Source organism: Poecilia reticulata, chromosome 5 (assembly GCF_904066995.2).
Source record: "Poecilia reticulata chromosome 5, P_reticulata-male-v2, whole genome shotgun sequence".
Classification (NCBI taxonomy): Eukaryota; Metazoa; Chordata; class Actinopteri; order Cyprinodontiformes; family Poeciliidae; genus Poecilia; species Poecilia reticulata.
In genome coordinates this window covers 29,231,803-29,257,591 of record NC_088834.1, presented here as the reverse complement: position 1 = coordinate 29,257,591, position 25,789 = coordinate 29,231,803, and the positions used below count along the sequence as shown (strand labels likewise).

At 39.4% G+C, this 25,789-nt stretch overlaps 2 protein-coding genes across 8 annotated transcripts in view; one reads left to right on the top strand and one right to left on the bottom strand.

Moving 5' to 3' along the window:
• Window positions 1-2,234, bottom strand: part of iqsec1b (IQ motif and Sec7 domain ArfGEF 1b) — a 77,012-nt gene extending 74,778 nt beyond the window's left edge. For 2 of the 5 annotated variants that reach the window (XR_014087665.1, XM_008410363.3), the window contains exon 1: window positions 1,255-2,234. Coding sequence is in view for 4 of the 5 variants with exons in the window: in XM_008410363.3 (XP_008408585.2) it covers window positions 1,255-1,535 (281 nt within the window). In the remaining variant the exon portion in view is untranslated. The remainder of the gene's footprint in view (window positions 1-1,254) is intronic. The other 3 variants (XM_081607443.1, XM_008410367.3, XM_081607442.1) reach the window with 2 other exon arrangements.
• A 3,886-nt stretch (window positions 2,235-6,120) lies between these two features.
• On the top strand, window positions 6,121-23,016 carry hdac11 (histone deacetylase 11). Of its 3 annotated transcripts, none has more exons than XM_017304965.2 (11): window positions 6,121-6,295; window positions 7,055-7,114; window positions 8,459-8,607; window positions 10,005-10,105; window positions 11,192-11,308; window positions 14,623-14,665; window positions 15,680-15,756; window positions 16,729-16,791; window positions 17,644-17,740; window positions 18,622-18,800; window positions 20,483-23,016. In XM_017304965.2, the coding sequence occupies exons 2-11, from the start codon at window positions 7,080-7,082 to the stop codon at window positions 20,723-20,725; spliced, it is 1,104 nt and encodes a 367-aa protein (XP_017160454.1). In that variant the 5' UTR covers window positions 6,121-6,295; window positions 7,055-7,079; the 3' UTR covers window positions 20,726-23,016. The 3 variants fall into 3 exon arrangements, with proteins under 3 accessions (XP_017160454.1, XP_008408590.1, XP_017160455.1); XM_008410368.3 differs by lacking the exon at window positions 6,121-6,295 and adding an exon at window positions 6,351-6,589; XM_017304966.2 differs by lacking the exons at window positions 6,121-6,295; window positions 7,055-7,114 and adding an exon at window positions 6,351-6,589.
• The last annotated feature ends 2,773 nt before the right edge of the window (window positions 23,017-25,789 follow it).

Here is a 25,789-nt window from a genome sequence, read left to right as displayed (position 1 = left end):
AATGATTTCCCCCTTGGAGACTTTCATTGGAACGTTACCCAGTTCTACATCAGGAGTGAAAAAAAAAAAGAATCCGGATTTTTCTTAATCAGAAACCCCGGATGACCTGGCTGTCAACATTATCATGATTATTTTAGCTAAAATAATCATCATAGCTAACTTTAACAAGCTGAATGGGATAGTCAATGTTAATCAACTAGCTTGAGAAAATCTATGTTGACAGCATTTTATCTAGCACCAGCTTTTCAGCTAATTTTACCCTATCCATACCACACTAGACAGATTACTTTAAAGTTATTATGTATTTTTGGATTTTAACTAGCTTGTGAAAACCCTCCGTCCTATTGACAGCATTTTAGTTTAATTTTGCCTTATCCATTGCTGTCACACTACACCGAGCACTTTAAAGTTATTATTATGTATTCTTAGATTTTAATAAAATGTGATATAAAGCCAAATTTAACACACTGAAAGGAGAAGCAGTCAATGTGAATCAACTTGTGAAACCCAACGTTCTATTGGTAGTATTTTAGCTCGCATTAGCCTTTAAGCTAATTTCACCTTATCCTTATCTAGACAGAGTACTTTAAAGTTATTATTATGTGTTTATGAACTTTTGGATTTTTATAAAACGTGTTATAAAGTGACACACACCCATTAGCATATTATTTAAAAACACTTTTGCTGATTGTAGCGTACTGCTCGCTACTCTTACTGTTCAAATTCCCCAACATGTGACCTTACAGTGACCTTTCTCCAACACATCTGAATCTAAGTCACTACTTCTCGCCAGGCCTCCCTCTCTGTGGAGAGACTGGTGAGGAAAGTTAGCATCCCTGTGTCAGAGTCAGCAGATTCTTCCCTGATGCTGTCTGACTGGCCCAACACCGTCATGACACAACTAAAGTAGCTGGATTTTTTGTTTTATTTTTGTGACATGGCAGCAATAGAAACTTGCGCCGAGTTCTCTCTCTCCGCTTCCATGAAAGAAACAAGGTCACAGTGAGGGGAACAGTGATCTGCTGCACTTTGCGCTCCCACCGTTTAACGCTCTGCTCTGCGCCTATTACGCAATCCATGGCTCCAGCTTCCATCGGCTGGAATAATCCCTCACAAATGAGCAGCTGAGCAAAAAAAAAAAAAAAGTACCTAAATGCTGCACACAATTAGTGCTCTACAGCCACACGACATAAAGGATGGAGTTAGTACTTTGACAGCGCCCTGCTCGCCAGGACGACACGGCACACAACTTACTTTTCCTGCACGACGTTCTCCTCGATGCCCCCCAGCGCGCAGTGGCTCCCCTGAGCGAGTCCGCAGGTGGCCAGGTGCCTTCGGTGCTGATCCTTCAGACAGGCGTTTTCCTTGCACAGATCTGTCACCTGGAGCTCCAGCTCCTCAATCCGGATCCTCTGCTTCTCCAGCAGACCCTGCTGGGTCTCGATGATCTTATTCAGCTCCTGTAGGTACTCCGCAGCCTTGCTTGGGTTCTCCGTCGGATTCTCCATCTCGGCTAAGATCCGCTGTCCGTCCATGAAGGCGGCTTCCACGCGAGCAGAAACACACCCACCTTCCCTATCCAACCCCCCCCCCCCCCACCCCACCCCACCTCTCCAGCTTCCTCTCGGGCTCAGCGGGAGTGAGACGGAGCGAGGTCCAGTCCGCTCATCCCGCTCCGCTCCGACATTGTCTGCTGTACTGCGGTGGCAGGCAGTAGCGGTTCTGGAGGAACTTGGCCGGTTTTGGTGTGCAGGTGTATGGCGAGCTAGGTGCCGCAACCATCCTCCAACCCCGCCGCCCCGCGCGCCAGAGAGAGCCGTTTAACCCTTGCGGGTCCGCCGGCTTAGCGCTGCGCGGACACGTTCAGTGGCTCTCCCCCTCGCTGCTCAGCGGGAAGCACGCGCGCGTAGGTTCCGGCACGTGCACCTGTTCAACAGGTGGACAAAGTTTCCGTCGACACAACCGGATTCAGCTGCAGTCCCGCAGATAGCGGTGGTTCTGGCTATGCCAGGCTACAAGCAGAGGCGAATTGTGCAGTTCTATAGGACAGCATTCAGCTTCTATGCGCCACAAATCTGGAACAAACTTCCAGAAAACTACAAAACAGCCGAAACACTGAGTTCCTGCAAATCAATACTAAACCCCCACCTGTTTAGAGTTGCTTTTTAAATAAATGAAACATTGACCAACATAATTGATGTGTAAGATTTTGTTGATGGCACTAGACAAAATGTAACGTTTGTTATATTGTTGACTGTGTTTTCATTATAAATGAATGATTTTGTGTTTTTATTATGTAAAGCACCTTGAAACGCTTTGCTGCTGAAATGTGTGACTCTAATAAACTTGATTGATGTATTGATTGAACCACACCAGTGTAGCAGGGCTTCATTTTGATATTTTGGTGTAAATGAATCGGAACTAGTCAAAGCTAATTAGCACACACCAAATTCCTCATGAAAACTAGCATTCGCTATTTTACTCGTCACTGAAATTGTCTTGAAATCATTGCATGTTCATGGTTTACAGCTTGTTTTTTTTTACTCAAACAATATGATTCATTTTCATATAAATCATTTTCTCTTACAGAATGAATTTGAAATTTTGATAGCCACTCATTGAAACAACTTTAGAGTGAATGAAACATAGACTGGAAGTGTTCTGGACTGACTGCAGAGGCAGATGTCGGTGCTGTAGCTGTATCCATGAGTAAATGTCTGTATACGTGTTGAAACAGGCCGTCCCTTCAGCTAACATGGAGGGCATGTTGGAGGAAAAGAGCTAATGATAAAAAAACAACATTACTTGAGCAATGAAAGAGGCAATTCAGTTTCACCAGCAGAAGAGGAGGAGTTTATACAGAGCTCCACAAGACCCAGCGTTTTTGATAGACCACTATACTGGCAAACTAACTTGCCAGTAGAAGTGGACTATTCTACTTGGCTATTTAGCTAAATTTCTAGCAAGCTAGCAAGCTAAATATTTAGCTAGCAGGCTAAATATGTATTCTACAATAAATAAAACTAAATATTTGGTTAACAATTTGAAATATTTACATTGTAGCTAAGTATTTCATTTTCAAACTAAATATTAAGCTTCCTATTTACTTTTATTATTATTATTATTTTGCAAGCTAAATATTTAGTAGACCAAATATAGCTTGTGAATTAAATATTTAGTTTTTGGACTGTGACATTTAAAAACGCATGAATAACATAGTGAAAACAACTGAAAAATGAAAACCCGTTATTTATTTATTTTTCCTCATATGACAACCAAAATAAACCAAAATATGGCTGTTAATTTTTTTTTTTCACTGTGTAACTTTTTAAACAGCATCCCATAAAAAGGGCTCTCTCTCCTCCATAGTATGAAGGAATGCACATAACTCCAGATAATTTTGTGGAAGGATGATTCTTACATTTATTTATTGTTTGACTGAATATAGCATGCCAGTGGACTGTAAACTCTGCTTGCGTACTTTTCTATTTTTATAAACATGTTACCCTTCCTGTGACATTAAGGCTTAATTTTGTTACTTACTGGTAAAGTGAGAATTGGTTTCCGAGGTGGTGATTGAGATGTGTGTGTATCTATGTAAAACATTTAATCCTTACAAAACATCTGTGCATGAAAAACCGTAGCTAATGCTGCGTTAGACTTAGATTGGGACTTGAACTGGCAACCTACAAATTGCAGGACAAACTCCGGTTACCGTCATCACCATCTCTCACACAACATGGGCAAACATAGTTGGTCACAGAGTTAGTTATTGATGAGGTGACCGGAGAATTGCGAAAACCAAAAGCATGGCTGGTCCCTGTTACACGTGTCGATGTCAATTTATTTATGTAACAGATAATAACAACAGATGTTGACCAAAGTACTGCACAAGTAACTTAAATAAAGCAAGATAACAACAGGAACTTGTTTTAAAAGTAAGAATAAATAAAACCTAGAAATTTACTCCATTAACTGTCATTATAAAAGAAACACAAACTCTGGCAATGAAAACCAGTCTCAAGCAAAGATTTTAAAGTCTCGAAAAGGTAAAACCATTTAAAAGTTAAGGAGAACAAATTTCAAAAAGCCCTGATCACTTCTGAAAACCCTCAAATCTTTGTTCAAGGCTACACAGCTCACACCCGGTCACATGCACCTGCAGCAAATACCCCTGCACTTTTTCCCTGGTGCACACACACCTGACATTTAGTGAGTAATTGCTATTCTGGATGCCGCTGCATAGCCTGCACCACTCTGCAAGCCAAACAGTAGTTTTAGGTGAAGTGCTAATGTGGTGGTGTGATTTGATATTCCACTTTCTGTACAGCTGCTGCTCACCGTGCAGAACGCGTTAGGGTTGGAGTAGAAACATCAGTGTAATGAAAAGCAGTGCTTTAATATGCTGCCAAAGAAGCAATCGAAACATAGATAACATTGTACAAATGCAGATATGCATTTCTTCAAAACCTTTAGAAAAATTTCACTAACTCTCAGCTTTTAGTTTCTCCACTCTTCATGAGGTTGTTGGAGCAAATGTGTTCCAGTCATAAATCAATGTTTGTTACCACGCATTGACATGCTTTGCGCGCCAATGTGGCCATCGCAGGTTCGAGTCACGGCCCAACCACCTTTGTCTTCCCCTTCTCTCACAACCCGCTTTCCTGCCTGACAGCAATTATCAAATAAAGGCCACTAGAGCTTGAACAACCTAAAAAAAAAGGTATTACTGTGATTGGTACTTAGTCTACAATCTCAATGTCAGTTTTGTGGATTTCCAATGGTGTCGTTGTGGTTGCTACGAAAATCCAACACCTGCCCTTTGTTTTTGTTGCCTTGATCTCGCACCAGTCGGCAAACGTCTGTGTCCACTCGCTGTCTTTTCTCTGGGTCACGCTCAACTGTCTGTGACTTTATGTTAAATCCATCCAAAAACATGTGAGGACCACACAATGTAAGGTATTGATAGAGAAATCTGTGATGCAGAGGGTGACCAGAAATAGAGCTGGTGCCTTCCCCCTCCTTGACTGTGGACCAGTGTGTCAGACACACACAGCCTTGTGTGCTCACGTACTGTGGGTGACCGGTTACATAGTTCGGTATCCAGTGAAGCAGATAGTGGTCTGCAGTTCTCAATGTAAAGGCACTGTACAAGTCAAAAAGCATCCGCAAAGTGTAGTGAAATCCTGTCTCTACTTCAGTTATTCTGATGATATGAGAAGTCAATGTTTAAACTGTGTAAAACGCATTACAGTACAAGGCATGTACAGAAGCAGTGAAAACTACACCCAGTAATATTTACGAAAAGAGACTAGTGATACACCACTGGAAATTACTTGCACTCATCTATCACTAGTATATTGGATAAAACTAAAAGTTTGCAAGAAAGATAATGTAGTATTCCAAAACTGTTGGGAATACTCCATCCATCTTCTTTACACCCTTGTCCCTTAGTGGGGTCAGGGGGGTTGCTGGTGCCTATGTTCCGGGTGAGAGGCGGGGTACACCCTGGGCAGGTCGCCAGGGGTTTACCCTGGTGACCTGTACACCCCTGGCAACATGTAGGTGTGTTTGTCCTGTGTGTCCAGAGACACACAGGATAAACAATCATGCACACACACACACTCACACCTAGGGACAATTTGGAGAGGCCAATTAACCTGACAGTCATGTTTTTGGACTGTGGGAGGAAACCGGAGTACCTGGAGAAAACCCACGCATGCACAGGGAGAACATGCAAACTCCATGCAGAAAGACCGGGGCCGGGAATCAAACCCAGAACCTTCTTGCTGCAAGGCAACAGCTCTACCAACTGCGCCACTGTGCAGCCCTGTTGGGAATACTCAATATTCCAAAATGTCATTGTCTCAAACCAAAGGATTTTAAAGTTTGGAAATCTGAATTATTGTTCTTACTAGTCAGAATGTCAATGCAGATATCTTAAATTACAATTCTGGATAGTAAAAAAGCGAATTTAGATATCTAGAGAACGTAATAGGGACAATCAGACGAAACAGATGTTATGTTAAAAAGGCCTGCCATACAGTGTGGGCTCGCTCCCCTTGACCGGGCCAATCAGCGAACAGAAAAATAAATCGTGAATGATGACGTTTATTTTCTGCGCTGTAGTCTGCCTGTAGTTTTAGCAATGGCAGTGGAGCAAGTGAAGGAAGCCGTTCACTCTGTCGTTAGCCTCGCTTCCAAATGTTGAATTAACATTAACCACCACCTCGTTCGGATCGGCTCTTCTCTCCTCACAGTGGAGGATGGTTGTTTACAGCGCAGGCAACTTATGGTAAGCTTCTCAGCGTCAAACTGGCGCATTCTTAAATACGTCACGGACAAATGTTAGCAATTGGGCAAAATTTAAAACCTCAACACAGTTCACGCCTCCAGGAAACAGAGAGCCCAGGCCCTCTGTAAGAAGCAAGGAGAAGTAGAGGGGGGCGTTTTATTTACCAAGCTACGAGAACACTGGTTTAAAGACAATATTGGGTCCGGCGTGGTGCTGTGCTGTGTGCTCAGTTTGGTTCCCTGAAAGCTCTGCTCAGCTGCACTTTTAGCGTCTCTGACGTCGTAGGAGAAGCAGGTGAGTCGGTTCGGCTCGTGAGGTAAATGATAATAAAGCGACTATGACGACGTTTTCTCTTTCAACCTTGCACCTGTATGGAAGTAAATATATGTCACTAGGATTTGAATTAAAAATGCCACTGAAATTTTAATGTATGTTTGTGCTTACTTTTTCACTGTTCAAATATATCCAGGATACAGTTTTATTGTCATTATTTCTACATGGCTGAAATTTCATTTCTTATTTTCACTTCAAGATAAAAAAATAAAAAAAATCACATTGCTATTTCAAAGTGAGCACATTTTCAATAATAAAAAAAAATCCTCAGCTGGAATTCACAGCTCAGTGATTCTGCACGTACTTATCGCATAGCTACGTGTGAACCTGACATTTCTGGCTGTTGTTGCGTCTTTACAAACTGCATACTCCGATGCGCAAGCTTGTGTCAGCTGTTAACTTTATGTTATTTGTGTTTCCTGCCAGGTCAGATTAACTATGATTAAGAAACATGTCTGTTAAAGAAGACAATGAAGGGAAATCGATGTAAGAAACTGCAGCGTTCCCAGTAATGTTGATGATGTCAAATAACTTTAATCTGACATTGCATTTGTGTATGGGATGCCATTGATAAAGTTACACATTAAAAAATTAAAAGCAATAATTTGGCTTATTTAGCCTGTCGTAAAGGGAAAAATGTGGGTGTCCATTTTTCAGCAACATTTTCATCATTTCAAAATAAATATTTATTTTTCATACATTTAATTTTCAAACTAAATATTTATTTTCCTAATTAAATATTTAGCACAGACCTAAATATTTAACAATCAAGCTAAATATAAGTTAAATGTTTAGGTCCAAGCTAAATATTTAGCTAACATGCATATTGGTTTGCTGACAAGCGGAAGAGGAATATCAAAATAAAAGCTGGGTTTTGCAGACCTCTACAAAACTTCACATTTAAAAAAAAAAGAAAGAAAACATTGATTGTTTTGGTCAATAACAATCAATAATTGATTGATTATTATGTCCACTATGATTGTTGAAAACATACAGAATCTACAGCAACAGATTCTGCAAGCATCCCACACTGTGATCAAGACAGAACACATTTCTGTTTCATGTTCTTTCACTCTTTAGTTGCTTTCAACATTTTTAAACAAAAAAATATATTGGATTAATTTTTTTTACGTAAATTTTGTTTTAAGAATTGATAAACAGGAAGTCTTAATCTTCGATAGCAAGTTAAGAGTAAGGTTATCTGGGCGGATGTTGATGCAGGAACTGTTGCTATAGAAACACGAGTGAACGTCTGCAGCTGTTAAAATGGCACATCGTGTCTTTGTGGCATCATGTTTTCATCTAATGTGATGGACATGTCAAGAGGAAAAGAATCAATGATAAAAAAACAAAACCAAAAAATATGTTTTTGGTTGTGACAAAATAGTCCCTCCAGCAGTGGAGTTCATAGCAGTCCACAAAACCCAGCTTTTATTTTGATATTCCACTTTTGCTTATCAGCAAACCAATATGCACTATTAGCTAAATATTTAGCTTGGACGTAAATGTTTAGCGTGCTTGCTGTATGTAGTTAGCAAGCTAAATGTTTAGTTTGGAACTAAATACTTAGATAAATAAATATGTAATTGTGAGATAAAATATTTAGCCCAGTTTACAAACTAATTGTTAATTGAATATTTAGTTTGGAATGCTGGTAAATGTATGAATAACCTGGTGAAAATATGACTTTGACAATTGAACACCCACATTGTTTTCCCTGTGATTGGCTAAATAAACCCAAATTATTGCAGTTAATTGTTGACTGTGTCACCTTACAAACGGCTCCCAGTGTTTGTGCTGCTTGTATTAAATTTGATGTTGATCTTTCAGCTTTCACCACACCGATTTGTACGGCAGCATCGCTCCAACATGTCTGCCCATCGTGTACCACCCTGACTATAACATCACATTCATGGGCCTGGAAAAGCTCCACCCATTTGACTCGGGAAAGTGGGGAAAAGTCATCCGCTTCCTGAAAGGTAGGAGACTTCTGATGAGACTTCTAATTTGTGATGGGACGTCTCCCTGAGCCGCAGGGTGCTGAAGTGCTTAAAGCTGGTCTTCGTGGCAAATGGAGAAAGTAAGCATGGAGAGAATAAAAAAAAGGATGAGACGCAGGTGGCTGTGTGTTTAGGTCTGAACCTCCAGCAGGTTTCCTACCTGGAGTGTCTTGGGCCTCTTGGCTGGTTTTCTGTCCATTTCTGGGTGGGTTTGTGGTTCCATACTCTCCACAACTTTCTTCCTGACTTGAATTCATACTAAGAATAAAATTGCACATGATTGGACTCTGTTTACTGATTAGGTGACTTCTGAAGGCAGTTGGCTGCACTGGATTTTATTTGGTAAACGCCTGAATACAAATGTCTGCTACATTTTTCAGGGTTTTCTTCTTTGTTTTTTTAAAGATTGAAGTGTGTTTTGGGTGGTTTTGAGTTGTTTTTAAGGTGTATGTATTCTTTTTTCTATTATTTATTGGATCAGTCTTGTTTCTATTTTACTTCAGTTCAGTCCTTTAGTGATTCTAGTTTTTTATCTCTTGTCTTGTTATTCTTTGTTACTCTAGCCCAGGTGTGGGCAACTCCAAGCCTCGAGGGCCGGTCTCCTGCAACTTTTACATGTATCTCTACTTCAACACACCTGAGTCAAATAATGAGGTTGTTAGCAGGACTCTGGAGAACTTGACTGCATTTAGGAGGTGATTCAGCTGTTGGATTCAAGTGTGTTGGACCAGGGAGACATCTAAGAGTTGCAGGACACCGGCCCTCGAGGACCAGGATTGCCCAGCCCTGCTCTAGACTTATTATGTTTCTCTGGTCTAGTTCTTAGTTGGTGTTAGATTTATTTTCTAGTCCTCTGTGTACTCTCTTACACCCCTGTACCATTTTCTCTCTCCTCCTCCTCCTCCTCAGCCTGCGTTCTCCTTTCTCCCCTCACACCTGCAGCCTGTTTCTAATCATCCATATTGCTGTTTTTCTAACCTGGAAAAACATCAGGGTTTGAATAATTTTGCAAGTCACTGTGTTTCCTGCTGTTATTTTTTTGTGGATTCCTGTTTTTGGTTTGGCTCTGGCTCCCTGTGGTTTATTTTGCAAGTTGTTGTTTTTTTCATTAAAACCTTCTCCATCTGCAAGCTGCCTTTGCCTTTCTTTTGAGTCCACCTACAAACACCACAACGTTTAAATATATATTTGGTATAAGTAAATGAATTTGTTTGCTTGGACAGTTAACGACATATATGCTGGTTTTACTTGATGGGGTTTTTTTTTAACACCGACATATTCATATTCTGCTCATATTGCTGCAAGTAACTGGACAAATGTTTTTCTCAGTGAGCGTCATCATGTATCGGTCTGGTTTGTGTCTGAATGTGCTGCAGAGGAGCAGTTCATCACCGATGAGAACATCGTAGAAGCCCGTGAAGCCTCAGAGGAGGATCTGCTGGTGGCTCACACGAAGCGTTACCTCAGTAGTTTAAAGGTAGCTTCTGTCTCTCTGTTGGCATGGTGATGTGTTTTTCTTTTTCGTCTATCTCATATCACTGTCAGCTGCATCTTAATAAATTGTAATGGCCCTAAAAAGTTTGGTTAATCCAGTCATGCAGTTAAACAAGATCAGACCTAAGTACAGTATAGAATCATATTTCCACTGTTATTGTTTATTTTGATCTGTTTTGGGGTAACTTTCATAACTCGGCTGGTAACACAAAGCCAGTGGTACGAGATGTCTTAAAAGTTGACTTTAATGATTCCTCCCCTTGCTGGCATATACAGTTGAAACCAGAAATGTACTTGCGCAGAATAAAAAGACTTGTGCATTTTTTTCCTCTCCTGAAGTTAAATTAGACCAAACTTTTTTTTTTGCTTTAGGTTAGTTAGAATTATCAAACTAAGTTTTATGTGCTAAATGCTACAATAATGACCATATGTGTATAGCCTCTAAAATCAGAAGGTCACAAATAGAAGAATTAGTGTCTGAAAACAACAAGGGACAGCTCAGGTGATGATGTCACACATAAATGTTACAGGAAACTTTTGATCTCGATGAAAAGTAACTTTTTGGGAAAACGGGTCAGGCTCCATGATTCCTAAGATGGACAGGATGTAGGCAGTCATACATTTCCATAAATAGAGGAACTGTGGAATGATGGCAGCTCCGGCTGGAGAACGCTGCTGATGGAAGGATTCAGAGGGAACGTGTCCAGATGTAGAGATCGTATTGATCTGCTGCCACATGCTGGTGAGCGCTTTATCAAGCTTTAGATTGCCCAGAGTGATGATCCTGGAGCTCTGCGCAGAACATTAAAGAGAGAAACTAGAAGCTGCTGACAGATTTTCTTTTTTTTCTTCTTTTTTTTTTACTTTTGAAAGTTTGTCCGTTTGTCAACAAAGTGCACACTCTTTTATACACGGGGCCCCTGCTCCCTACGTGAACTAAGGCAGCTTACTGGGACACTGTTGTTTTCTTTTGCAGATTAAAATACTCCGGCTAATATTCTGAAAAGTGTTTTTTGTTTTTTCTTCATGCTGTTCCATGCTTCTCAGTGTTTTCCTTTGTCCTCTGTAGTGGTCTTTTGTGGTGGCAACCATCACTGAAATCCCACCCCTGGTGATTTTACCTAACTGTCTGGTTCAGCAGAAGGTGCTGAGACCTTTACGGACCCAAACAGGAGGAACAATAATGGTTGGTATACATCAGCCTCGTTTATCGTATCATGTTTTTGACTTAATAATAGAATTTCTCACATCTCACATTTCTTTCTCCTCCTCACTCATTTTTGTTGCTGGAATTGATCAAGTCATGTAATAGTATAATGAAATACATGCATGACTATAAAAACAGGACCAGGAATCAGCTATAAAACCAAAAGAGTGTGTGTGTGTGTGTGTGTGTTTGTTCCCTCTCCAGATTTTTGTTTGTTTGCAGCAAGATACAGGAAACGAGTCTGAAAACACCCTGTTGCTTCTATCTTTTTCCCTGGACTATCAAACAACACAGCATGATTAACAGTCCAGACATCATCCTCATATTCACTAAGTGGACATTTTGTGACCTGATATGCCAGAATAATGGCAGGAGGTGAGAAGATTTACTCACCTCTGAATGCTTCTACTAATGTCAGTCTGACTGGAGTTCTTATAATTCAGCTATTAGTGTTTCCCCACATGGACTCTCAGATTAAGTCTCATTAAGAGAGTTGGATAAACTTTAGACATGCTAGTTTTACTCAACTTTGAGTAAAACTACGGCAGGATTTCCACGCGAGACTGAAAGAAGCTAATCCTTAGCGTTCAAATGGGTCGGCATCATAACTTCCTGAACATTAAGAGCTGAACTCTGAAACTGCTGTGTCACTGTAGGGAAATGATGACAAGAGCTTTACAAAATCTGTGAGCAGTGATGATGTACGTGAGATGATTTATATTATCAACCTCTTCTGAGCAGTTATGGCTGTCAGTGGGAGTACATTGTACAGGTGACTGGTGGGGAACTGCTTCATGAATTGATAATATTTATATTATTAATATTTAACATCTTGAATGGAGTACCTTGTCAACTAATAAGCAGTTTCCCTTTGGGGATCAATAAAGTATATTCTGTTCTATTCTATGTATGCTAATGTAGCTTCCCCGTTAGGGAAGGTAAACTAGATCTGGAATGCATTGTTTCCATGTTTCTCACAGTCTTGTTAAATTTTTTTTATTTATTTATTTATTTTAATTTGTTTCATTTAGCTTTTCCCATTCTTGGATGCCAACCCAAAATAAAATGCACCAATCAGGCAGACCTTAATCACCACAAACATGACTAATTGCAGTTGGCTCCCATCCTGTCTGGTTAGAAGAAAAATGACCGTTGAGAAGATTTAGTTGATTTTTGTTGTTGTTTGTGCTCATACTAGATGCAAGAGCGAATGAAAATGAGATCAGATGCGGGGCTTGTTTCACCTGGACCTCTGCGCTCTGAGTGTGAGGAGTGGTGGAGATTAATCAGATGGCTGTTGTAACATATTCTTGTTTCCCCTCAGTCAAAGTGAAGTGCCTGAGCAATAGCCTGGGTGTGAGCGTACATGCTAATGAGTGTTAGTACTCATCCACTAAAGACAATCTCTTCTCATCAGATCCACTACAGCCTTATCTTGTTTTGTACGTAGAAGGAAAGCACTCTTTCATGTTTAGGAAAGAAACTGCAAACTGACAACCTGCAATTCTTTGTGTTTTGCTCAGAAACAGATGTGAGAGAGGTGGAGAGTCAACCCCCCCCCCACACACACACACACACACACATTTTTATGAAGCCACAGTGGCTACGTAGCCTATCTTTGTGCGCCTGGGTGTGTAACCTAGAGGTTCATTTGGTGAGCGTTCACTATGAAGACATAACATTATTAATCATAATGTAAAACCTCAGAAGAAAAATGTCCTCCACAGCTTATAAGCCTTTTTTAATTTGAAATGTGCTTATGCTGTAGCTCAACTGCAAACACATGAATGACACTGATGTTCTGAATACTTATGATAAAGGTGATCTGTAACTAAAGACTGATGTGGAGTGTACCAGCGTGTGCACGGGTTAGTTTGTATGGGGGACCAAGTGCTCTCCTGTTAAGTTTTATATATATATATATGTATATATATATATATATATATATATATATTTAAAGATCATAACCTCTGTGTGGAAAGTGATGTATATCATTTTCCCACCACGTATATAAAAGTAGCCTATATTCATTGATTTTTGGCCTAGTGCAGTCATCCACTTATACCAGCAGGTGTCATAGTCTATCACAAGAAAAACATTATTACCAACTACACCAAAGGCAATTTTACATATGGTCACTTTGTACAACTTTTATATGTATATATTTTTTTGGCTCTAGTGGCCTTTATTTGATAGTTAATTGACAGGAAAGAGGGTAATGAGAGAAGGGGGAAGAAATGCTGCAAAGGTCACCAGGCTGGGATTCGAACCTGCGACAGCCACATCAAGGACTAAGGCCTCCATATGTGGGTTGTGCTTAACCTCTGCACCACCACAGCACACCCTTGTACAACTTTTAGATAAGATCAAAATATTAGCTCTCCCTTTCTATTCGCTTTCTATTTCTCAGCAGAAAAGTAAACCTGTTGAGAATTTGATGCCAAGTCAATATTTTATTGTGGTATTTATTTAATTTTTGCTGTGGAAAACTCAAGAAAACTTCACCTCACCATATAAACACAACCATATGAGCACAATATCCTCCCAGCTCTCAGGAAGCTCTTTATCCATTTCTTCAAACATTTGGTTGATCTTGGCAGTGAGCTCACTGTAAGCTCCATCATTTTATTGCAGTGTGTTGTGACTGCTATCTGAAACCCATCACATTAATTATGAGCTGCTGGTGAGGTTCTAAGAGTGTGTTTTGCAAAAACACGTCAAATACGCCTGCCAACTTTTCAGACGTGGGAGTGTCTCAGGCAGAACGTTTCTGAAACTCATTGCCACAGGCCGACATACTTGGGTGCAGCAGACACCATTTGGCCATTTTGAGGCCCGAGGCAAACCTCTTTGTTTTGCTTTTGTGGTTTCTGTGAAGGAGTTATCAAGACAACAATCATTCACACACAGAGGTGGGTGAGAGTTCCAAAAAACTGGACTAGTAACAGAAGCAGTTGGCAAATGTGTTTTCATGAACAGAAAGCTGATATCACGATGGGGCAGTTAGTAGACTCTTGCCTTGCTGCTAGGCAGTCCTGGGTTCAAATCCCAACCTGGAGCCTTTCTGTGTGGTGTTTGTTCTCTTTCTTTAAATTACCTTCAGGTATGAGTGTACGACTATTGTTGTCTGTCTCTGTGTTGCCATGTAATGGTCCTGCTTAGGGTATACGTGGGACCCCAGTTAATGGAGATGGGCGATAGTCCCTCATGATCCTGCCAGGATAAGTAGCTATGTAGATAATGCAGTGGACAGATGGGTATGTCATGTATACTGATCAAATCTTCTTCTGCAGGCTGGAAAGCTGGCTGTAGAGCGAGGATGGGCCATAAATGTTGGTGAGTTTTCAGCTATTTGTACTTACAGTGGCATCGTACCAACCTTTGAACCACTGCGGTGTATTCATTAAGCAGTTTTGATCTCATTTGTGATTTTTTTTCCCCACAAGATCACAGTGAAACATTACGTTTGACGTACAAATTTGTGTAAACAACAAAAATGATAATGAACTTGATTATATTATTTATTTTATTTATTTAGAGAATTGTACCTGGGCCCTAAAATTAAAAACTAAGCTTACTATCACAGAGAGGGTGGATGGCAAAGACTTCTGAGATATTCTGTGTGCCATTGTTCCACTGACAAGCAATTTTAAGACTATTAGCATTAAAGTCATATTGAGAGATGGGAGCAAAAAGTGTGTTTGAACTGTCACGGGATCTCACTTCTCAGCCTCCCTGGAAAAACGCCTGACATCAGAGGTCTTCAAGGTGGGGGTCACAAAGGTACTGCAGGGGGATCGTGAGATTTCTGATCAGATACTTTTTGTCTTTAAAAAGACATCAGTATGAATCCAATATATAACAAATGGATTAAAGGTGGCATAAAATCATATATTTCAGTCACAAATGCACACATACAGCTCTGTCCAATATGTTAAGTTCTGCATTTTATGCAAAACAGTTTGTTCATGGTGTTGGCATTGATAAGCCATCACTTTTGTATTTCAACTTGTTTACAATACAAACTTAAATACTGTTTGTATTGAATGCACAGTAATAAAGCATGTTTTATGTAATACCAAGTCTCGTTTAATTTAACACTGTATGTATCCCACCGACTGCCGAAGTTTGGTTTCAGGAGAAGCAGTTTGCTTCCCGGCTGTGCAACAGTGGAGCAGAATGTTGTCCTTTTGTTGTTTGTAGCAACAGATGCATCTTCAGCTAATAATACTTCTATCAATATGTGAAAGGCTCAGTAAATAAAGTATTTTGTGTCATCAGTGAAGTTGCATTCTAACTTTACATTGAGCTCGTCCAGCCCTGACTCTCAGCCTGGCTCTGTTTCATCAGGCGGAGGCTTCCACCACTGCTCCGGTGACAAGGGAGGAGGATTCTGCGCCTATGCTGACATCACACTGGCCGTCAAGGCAAGGCTGAAACCAACACTGTGATGGAAGTGATTCTCTGTCACATCCAGCTGTAAACCATTTTATCTGAGAAAGCCATCTGACCTTCGAATCATTGTCACGGGGTCAAACGGATGTAGAAGATAAAACACATAAAAAGAAATGAGTTAATTAAAGCGGTTTAATAGCTTCAATTTGATTGATTGTTAAATGTTTTTGCTGTGGCGTTTCACAAAGTTGCATGCTAATTTAAATGATTTATTATTATTATTATTATTATTATTATTATTATACATCCAGCTTAACTACTTTCTACTTATTTTTTTCTTTTATGACCTCTCTGTCTCCATGACATGATTTTGCCACATGCAAAATCCCCCCAAAATTATTATTTTTCTCCTGTAATCAAATGTGCAGACAATCTGTAGATTGTGTGCAACGCGCCCACTTACTGTGTATACAACATTTTTTACTTCACTCAGTTTACTGCTCCTTATTTGTAATATTTGTTGCTCTTGCCCTAAATATGATGATTGCATACATGCATACAAAATATTAATAACCGAATTAATAATTACTTGTGGTTATTGAAAACTGATGTCATTTGCCAACAATAAGGTGTTTTGTCAATCACTAATCAGTCAGTTAAATAATATTGAATGAGATAGGATCGAGTTCTGGATACCAGTTTTCACAGAAATTGTGCCTTTAAATTAGCATTAATTATCACAACTATGAATGTGTTGTATTTACCAGATAAAATTAGAAAATACTTGTCATGTTGGTTTGAGATACATAAAACCTTTATGGTCTTCTTATTGAGAAAGGCAAAAAAATGACATTTTTTACACTAAAAACTTCTGAGTCTCCAACAAAATTAGAATATTGTCTGTCGTTCCTGTAGACGAGTGGAAGATGAATGACTGACTTGCTTGTATGAAACTATGACTAAGTTTGAAAAGGAATTTTTTTTTTTTACTTTTCTTTGCTCAGTTTCTGTTTGAGAGAGTGGAAGGCATCTCCAGAGCCACCATCATTGATCTTGATGCTCATCAGGTAAGCCAATACTTTACTCTCACCCTCTCACTATGGATGTTTTCCAAATTATTAACTAGTTAATTTCTTTCAAAATCTGTTTTCTTAAGCATAAGAAGTATGTTTAGGTCACCAGGTAAAAAAACAGTGGTACGGGATGCCAGCAGGGACATTATTCAAAATTAGCTTCCATAAACGCATATGACACCAAACTCCTCAACAACTGTGTAAAAATTACGATAATTGGTGAAGATTGCAAGCCTGCTTCAACTTATGACTGAATTTGTGATAATAGTTGGATTTAGGACTGTTACAATAAGCAGTTTATCAATAAATTTAATGATAAATTAAAACAAGCTCAATAATCTCTCTCTTTTTACCAAAAATTGTATAAGTCTTCTGTCTGATTCTGTTTTTGAAGAACAATTTTGTTTACAGAGACTCAGTAATTCATTTTATTTGTAGTTTCTGTTGTTTTGCTTCTTTATTTTGGATATTTAAAATGTCTTCCAATTCCAGTGTTAAATATTCATTAGAATTTTAAGTTTATTGATCTTTGAGAATGTGTTCTTGCATTGTTATTATTATTATTATTATTATTATTATTATTATTATTATTATGCCATTATTACCATTATATTACTTGAAAATTGTCTCAAAACAACAATAATATTGTTTATTGCAATAACTTCTGGGACAAGTTATTGTCCAGCAAAATTAGTTAGGCCTAGTTGGATTTACAACTTCCTGAAGGGACCTTCGAGGTGAGTTGGATAGGGTGGGAGAGATGTCTACGATGTAGTTGTCAAAAAGCAAAATAATTATTGATGATTTAATGTGTTGAATGAAGTGGTTTTGGAACTGGTCTTACAGGGAAATGGACACGAGAGAGACTTTTTGGGCGACACCAGAGTGTTCATAATGGACATGTATAATCACAACATCTATCCCGGGGACGGACATGCCAAACGTGAGTTAAATCGTGAATAACTTTTTTCTCAAATTTGATTTTCCTTTTTCATAATCTAAGTCTCACATATGGCCTTGACTCACTGCTGGGCATTAAACACATCATTCTGCATCTCCAGCACTGCTTTGGGTAGAGGTCCAGCTGGAGGGCTTTTGACTCTTTTGACATCACTGTGTCGTCGTAATACTGACTGAAGTCACTGTAACTCCTCACCATGTTAGCATTTCCAACCAAGGACTCTCTACAACACAAGAGTCCCATCTTTTTGCAGATAACTCTAAAGATACACATGAGCAGTTTCTGTCCATATTCAATTCCTTTGGCATGTCGTTATCTTCTCTGAAACGAATCCAATCAAAGGCTCTTTCCTGACTTCAGTAAGCTAAAATATCAATGCATCCTGGGTTGTTTAAGATGAGCTGCAGGGCAACATTCTGTTTATTTTCATCAAAGATAAATCTGATTTCAAGCAAAGTTATTTTACTTTCTAAAAACAAAGAGGAATTGTATTTGTTACTGTTCTTTAATGCGTTTGAATTTGCATTTATTTGAACATTAAAACAACAAAGCCTTGTAATGCTTTTGGTTATTCTAATTTTAGTTTAAAAATAATGAAGACATCCACTAGTTGGCTGACTTTTTTCTATGTATCAAAGAGAGTAATCTACCTGACCCTTGCAGTGGACTTGCAGCATTAAATGGACAGTAAAAAAGAAGATGCTTGCTTAATTGTCTCTTTAACGATCCCAATTATTTCAATTCATTTCCTCACTGTCCTAGTAGCCACAGGTCAACTGGATGTAGTGTGAAGGACTTTGGGGTCCTCTGGACTCGATAAAGCTTTATGCAAATACAGGCCACTTACTATTGTTTACCTTCAGGAGCCATAAAGAGGAAGGTGGAGCTAGACTGGGGCACTGAAGACTCAGAGTACCTTCAGAAGGTTGAGCTTCACTCTGAGGGAGCGCTGAACGAGGTTCGTCCTGATATCATCGTCTATAATGCAGGGACAGACATCTTGGACGGGGATCCCCTCGGAGGCCTCTCCATATCTCCACAGGTATGCTGCCTTCTCTGACAGCTTTCTCTTAACTTTTAGTTTCAGGTTGGGCTCCTGCCGTCGTTTCATTAGTTTATGCTCTGTGGTTTTTATGACCTTCTCTATATGTCTGAAGTTTCCCTCTAGAATGAAAAAAATGTCTGTTTGTCTGACTAAGTTAAAACAGTCAAATGGGCACCAGCACCCCTCCCGACCCCACTGAGGGAAAAAGGGTGCAAGAAAATGGATGGATGGATGGATGTTTTATGCACCTGTAGCACCACTCAGTTTCTGCTTTGCAATTCAGTTGTACAGTCGGATGAGCTGCCTTTGGTAACAAAAAAAAGATTCCAGCATTGCCTTTCTACTGATGTTTGGTATTGTTGACTCCAGAGGGTTTGCTTACCATGTTGGAAGGTTTTGCAGGATGAGCATGGTAAATCAGAAATCCCATATATACCACACACATAGAATTGAACCAAATGCAACTCAATTGTCGCACCAATAGTATCAGATAATATCATCTCTTACTCTTGGTTATGCAGATGCTGTTTGCACTGACGAAGGTTCATTTTCCAACTTATTACTGAGAGGAGCTCAAACTTATGACTGGTTAAGGTATTTTCTGACTCATACAGAAAGTTTTGGGAGCATTTATTTTTTCTTTTTACTGCAGTGGACAGCCAATCCCGTCTCTCGTTATGTCTCCTAGTGTTTTTATTAGTGCAGTGGGCGTTTGCCCTTTACTTGATCTCCTATTTGTCACACTTAAGTGTTTCAGAACATCAAACTAATTTGAATATTACTCAAAGACAACACAAGTAAACATAAAAAGTGGTTTTTAAATGAAGGTGTTTATTATTAAGGGATATTTTTTTAAAAAAAGGATTTTTGTTTTTACACTCCAGAGAAGTTAAAACATAAATGTGGTTTATGAATATAAGAACAGAAAACAAACATAGGACGGGCGCCTGTCTAATGTGGGTAGAAGGTGCCTGAGGCTGCATCCCTGGGAGGGCGCCGCCCTTCAGTCAGATGAGAATAACAACAGTAGGGTAGATAAGGGAAAAAAATCATATCTATATCTGTGTCCTATTAGGAATCATTATGTCTTCTAGTGTTTGAAATCCGAATGCGCGCTTATTGTAGTGACTAGATTTACTTGTTTCAATTACACAGTACTTAAACCACAAAAAGCTGCTGCTGTTAGACTGCTTTATGTGGTTCCTCTATCCTTGCAAGACAAAAATACTGCACTGATCCACAGATCATTTTAGATTTATTGGACCTATGAGCAAACTTCCATATGTGATAGTAACATGATAATATTGCAGAATATCTTAGCAGTTTTAGCACTGCTCTGAATACACAGCTAATTTGTCAATTAGGCTGGTAAATGGCATCAAAAAAGAAGTGCAGCTCTAATAACTGTTTTGTCAGAAGTTCTAGTCAAGCATATGTTTCTGCCACACATTCTGATGTTTGAAATCCCTCGTTGTGTGGCAACATTTGCTCTCAATAAATTAGGTTTAGAGTCGAGCCGTTCCCTCCCAGAATCCCCTGGCACAGACAGATGCGTTTCCAATCAGTGGCTTCCTGTCGGGGTCAGCCAGGCTATCTCCATGTTTCCGCTCTGTCCCCAGGGTTGTGAAAGTCTGAGGGCTTACAGAGACTGACGGCTTCTTCTGCTTTCTTCTTGCCAGGGCATTGTTAAAAGGGACGAGATTGTGTTCAGGGCCGCGAAGCAACGAGGTATTCCCATCCTGATGGTGACGTCAGGAGGGTACCAGAAGAAAACAGCAAGGATCATCGCTGACTCCATTCTTAACTTACGTCAGCAGGGTCTGATTGGAGCCAAAGCTATGGAGAGGGAGGGATTGTCACAACTGGTGACCCACTTGACCCAAAGCTCTGGTTCTGCAGGATCAGCACACACCGCTGTGTGAGGACAGGTGGCCTATAAGCTAACACTCTTGAAAATGCACTAATTTAACTTTATGATGTGTATTTTGTTTTTTTTTCTTCAGAGATTAATTATGATATTCTGTATGCTCGGAATCTATGAAAGCTCAACAATGAGTATTTGCACATACACAATGACTTTGACAAACTTGTACATTTTATGTCTGTCGGTTTATGAAGGTCTAAAGGAAAAATAGTAAATCAATAACCTTCAATAGATTTCATAAGCATGTGCCATACAATGTGTTTGTTGTGCGTTTGGTGGCAAATCATTGAAAGGGAATCTGTCATCTCAGGAAATCAAAAAAAACATATAATGTTAGTTGGACTTAGTTAAAAACGATCATGGTGGAAGCATCTTGTTTGTTGTTATGAGGGTAGAAAGGTTTTTCTCACTGAGACTACAATAGTTAATCTAACTGTAACCAGGGATGGAGTCAAGACCGGTTCTTCTAATACCAAGGTCAAGGCCAAATGTTTAGGACGTCGATAAATGTTTCAGGACATTGTTTTGTCGTACACGACAAAATGCAATGGAAAGCGGTTAATTACGCAAGCAAAACTACCTGTTGGAATCAAACTGCTAATTATCATAAAATATAAATCCTTTTCTTTTTCTTTCTTTTTTGTGTTTGCGTGTGGCCGTCCGAAACAGCAAATAATGCGGCGCCGACTTCACACATGTAACTGTTGTTATTGTTTGGCCATGCAGTGGAGGAAAGATGACTGCAATCAGAGGTGTTGATTTTTACAATGATTGTTTTGCTTGTTTATTCAAGTCCAACTGCTCCAATATGTGGAGTCTGAAAGCAGAAAGAGCGATTGGAGGTCAGCTGTTTTACATCAGCTATCGCTCCCAATATGGAAACACAACCTCCACATGCGATTAGCTTAATTCCCAATCGACGTCTTTATTAACTTTACATTCTAACACGGTATTTAAAAGTTCTCCAGCCTCTGTCGGTCCACACAAATTAACTTCCTGACGCCATGTTTAATTCCTAACAGGAAGTCCTGGTTGTTTTGAAGGATTGTGATTGGCTGACATAGGTTTTAGCTTTGCCCTGCACTGCCCCCTAGGGGTTTGACATGTTTAAAACACCGCCCAGTAGTGTAATTCCGTGGGTTCGTGTGGATGAATGAACACTATTCTTAAACCAGTCAAGTGTGGGCGAGATTTATTTATTTTTAATTAATATCTTTGATACACTGTTTTAGAAAGACCTGGCTATGTGTGGACAAGGCCTGAGTTTGTGCCTTAATTTAAAAGGTTACTTGTGAAGGTTAAACAGTGTTGCACTAAGGTTGCTGTGTCTTTTTGCACTTTTGTCCAAAGGTTGATGTTAGTTAGTAAATTAAGGCATTTCTACTTATTTTTCCCTTGTGTCACTGCAGGTCTCTAGTAAAACTAGATGTTGTCCCTTCACCGTTATTTTCTTTCCCATTTTAATTCTTCATGTGTTTGAAAAGCAAATGTAGTAATTTTCTGCATTCGAATTGTCGGTGTTTCCTCAGTAAAAGCTGGACCACACAGTATGCGAACACACAGAAATCAAAGAGCCAATGCCGTCCGCTGTAGCTGACAACCACAGGCAGCGGTGTACTTTTTTCTGCCCTCTGATCATGTTGCTTTTCTCTGTGGGCGAAGATAAAAGGGAATTAAGTTTTTTTTTTTATTGTGACAAAAAATGAAATGGTCTCGAACCGGCCATGACCCAGTTGGTCGAACAAGAACAACACCAAGTTTGAGCCAAGGACCGTGAAAAAACCAGCCAAGACCGGTCCATCCCTGATTGTAACATTTGTTAACTCATTCACTAATGGTTTCATTTCTGAGAAATATTCAAATACTTTTTTCCTTTGTGTTTAAAATAATGGTGTTTCATTATGAATATAATGTTTTGTTTTTTATTCTTTTTGTTTAAATCAGCTGCTATATCTATATAAAATATTTAACTCTGGAAAACATTTAATATATTAAATTTAACATGAAATGAATCAGTTTCACATGTTTGTATCTTTGAGTTACAGCGGACTGATCATCCATCGTTAGGAAATTGGGGCTTCCTCATGAGAGATAAATATATGGGATATTGGCAAAAAAACAAAAAGTGAGACACAAGGTCATATTAGTTATGATTTGGGGTTTTATCTTATGTACTGTGATTTATTTTTCAAATAATGTCTATTAATTGATCACTTTATTAACTGAACATAATGTTGAATGGATTCACGAAATATGATTTTGTAATAAAGTACTCAACAGTTGAAGATATTATATATCCTACCTTTATTTATTTAGAATAAGTATCTAACTCGCTTCCAGCATATGTCAGAGATCTGATTGGTCCATTTGTAATAATAATAATAATAATTTTATTCATAAAGCACTTTCAAACAAACTTAAAAACAGATAAAATACCAAGAAAAGCAGTAAAAACAATAGGCATAAAATATGACAAATGGGTCTTTAAAATCTTCTGCCAGAACATGCCTGCCTGACGTCCTGAGGCAGATTGTTCAACAGTGACGGGGCGTGAAAGGAAAACACACGCTCTCCAGTGGGTTTTCTATTGGCTTTAGGAATTTTTAGAAGGCCAGTGCCCTGAGAGCAGAAAGCACAAGGTGAAACATATGAGCACTGAAAATTCAACAGGTATGAAGGTGCCAGACCATTTATGTCAGTGTTTTCAACCTTTTTTAGGAATCAAATAAACACAAAAATGCATTTTTATCACGTTACATTTCTTATTTCAAATTGCACTTAACACGTCCACTTCAAAAATACACCTGAACAGTGCTACAACACTGTGGTGTTAAATTTAAAGCAGTTGTAGAAAACTTCAAACTGTTTTACAAACTAATCCACAAGCATTATTATAGCTGGAATACAGAAAATAATTCTTATTCTGAAAGAAGCAATAATATTTGGGAAACATTTCACTTCATATTCACTGTTACAATATGAAGAGTTGCATGTACAAAATGTCAATATCTGTATATTTTACCCACCTGGTGTGAAACCTGTGAATGTTTGGATGAAAACAGATGATTTCCTGGCAGAAATTGAAGAAAGACAAAGCTCTTCCTCAACAGCTCTCAGTCTCGCTCTGGTTTTAGTTTTTATAGTAACCAGGCTTGAGAAGCTCACTTCACACAGATATGTTGTGGGAAATGGACCCATGTTCTTTCCAACCCAACTACTGCTGAGCTTCTCTGTCTTTTCCATCACTGTCTTGCTAGATACGATGCTCTCACCGCTACCTGTAACATTCATGCATCACTAATTCTCGTTTTAATGTAAAATGCTCTGTACCTACTGCCATCTAGTGGTAAGAACATTACATGATTACGCCGCTAGTCACTGCTACAGCAGACACTCGAAGATGGCATTATTTGCAGATAATTCATCCATCCATCCATTTTCTTGCACCCTTTTTCCCTCAGTGGGGTCGGGACAGATAATTCATTTTCAACAAATCTTTTAAAATCAATTACCGTATTTTTCGGACTATAGAGCGCACCATACTAGCACCTTCAATTAAAAAAAAACAACAAAAAAAACTGGAAGCTGCTCTCGGTTTTCCATAAGGACCCAGCAGAGGGCTGCGTCCTAATAAATCTGCTGGATATATTAAGGACGCAGCACTCCGTCTCCAAAGCCGAACCATGGTTTCGTTCACACCGAGCTTAAGTGCAGCGGCTCTATTTCCCTCCTGTAGTGCCAGATCGACAGCCCTCAACTTAAAAGCTGCATGATATGAGTTTGAAAACATTTCTCCATCGTGCCTGCTGCTAGCATGTGGTTGAAAATTAGCACGTTCTTCTTTTGATTTACAATTTTGACTTCTAATGATTCACTTCCTGCTAGAGAGCCCCCTGGTGGTTGAAGAAAAATACGCAGCAAAGCCACATCGGGCTACAATCCGCATGGTTCAAAGCTTAGAAAAAATGTAGCAGCTTATAGTCCGAAAAATACGGTACCGTAGGTGAAATTGAATAATTTCCACGGCACACCTGACGATCACTCACGGCACACTAGTGTGCCGCGGAACAGTGGTTGAAAAACACTGATTTAGAGCCTTGTAGAAAAAGAGGCAGTTATTCTAGTAATCAAGCTCCTCTTCAGTTAAACCAGCTCCCAGTTTTAGTCCTGTCTACTTTTTTGATAAAACTTATGATTAAGATGTTTGCCCAGTCATTGGATGACTGAGGTAATAGAGTCTATGGCCAGTTGAAAACGGCTTTAGTCAGTCAAATACCGTCACACTTGCGTAAATATGCAAACCCGTTCTTACACTGGCACACAGACTGGTACTCAACCCTTTGATGAAGTGCCTTGCCAAGGGGAACATCATCGTCAAGGATGCTGGAATCAAACCTGCAACATTCAAAAATTCAAGACCTATACTTTTCCCTTTGGGTCACAGATGCCTGGAAAAACAAAAGAACAAGAATACTTTTAATAGGACTGTAAATTAAAAAAATTGAGTATCAAACAACATATATAACAAAGTAATTAATGTTCAGAAGACAAGAAAATGGAGAAGAGTCCTCAATGTAAAAGTCATCTTAAAATCAAAGCAGTAGGAGCAGATTCTGACAAATAAGCTGCATGTTGCACCTTTGCAGACTGAAGAGGGATTTCAGAACTTCAAAAACTTCTCCAGAGCCAGTGACGATCATTGCAGGACCCTTTAGCTGAGAGAAAAGTTTTTGCCTTCTCCCACTTCCTGCTGGATTCTGTCCCACAGCGTGAAGAGGGACACATTGAGGGGATCTGCTGTCCAGATGGAGAGAAATCACTTAAGCTGTTCATTGAGACGTTCCATCTCTCACACACACGCATGCACGCATGCGCACACACACACACACACACACACACACACACACACACACACACGCACATGCACACCCACACACACACACACACACACACAGAGCTCCTTACAACAGAAGAGCACAGCTGACATTCAGCATGAAGGCTGACTGGGATGGCACTGCAAATAATACAGTCCCAGTAAAAACAAAGCACCACCTGCCCAATT

Excerpts from the sequence above, each read along its gene's own strand:
- hdac11 (XM_017304965.2), top strand. The coding sequence starts at position 7,080 with ATGTCTGTTAAAGAAGACAATGAAGGGAAATCGAT. Across the intron at positions 7,115-8,458 it reads GACAATGAAGGGAAATCGAT|CTTTCACCACACCGATTTGT; the intron begins GTAAGAAACTGC and ends TTGATCTTTCAG. Across the intron at positions 14,666-15,679 it reads AGGATGGGCCATAAATGTTG|GCGGAGGCTTCCACCACTGC; the intron begins GTGAGTTTTCAG and ends CTGTTTCATCAG.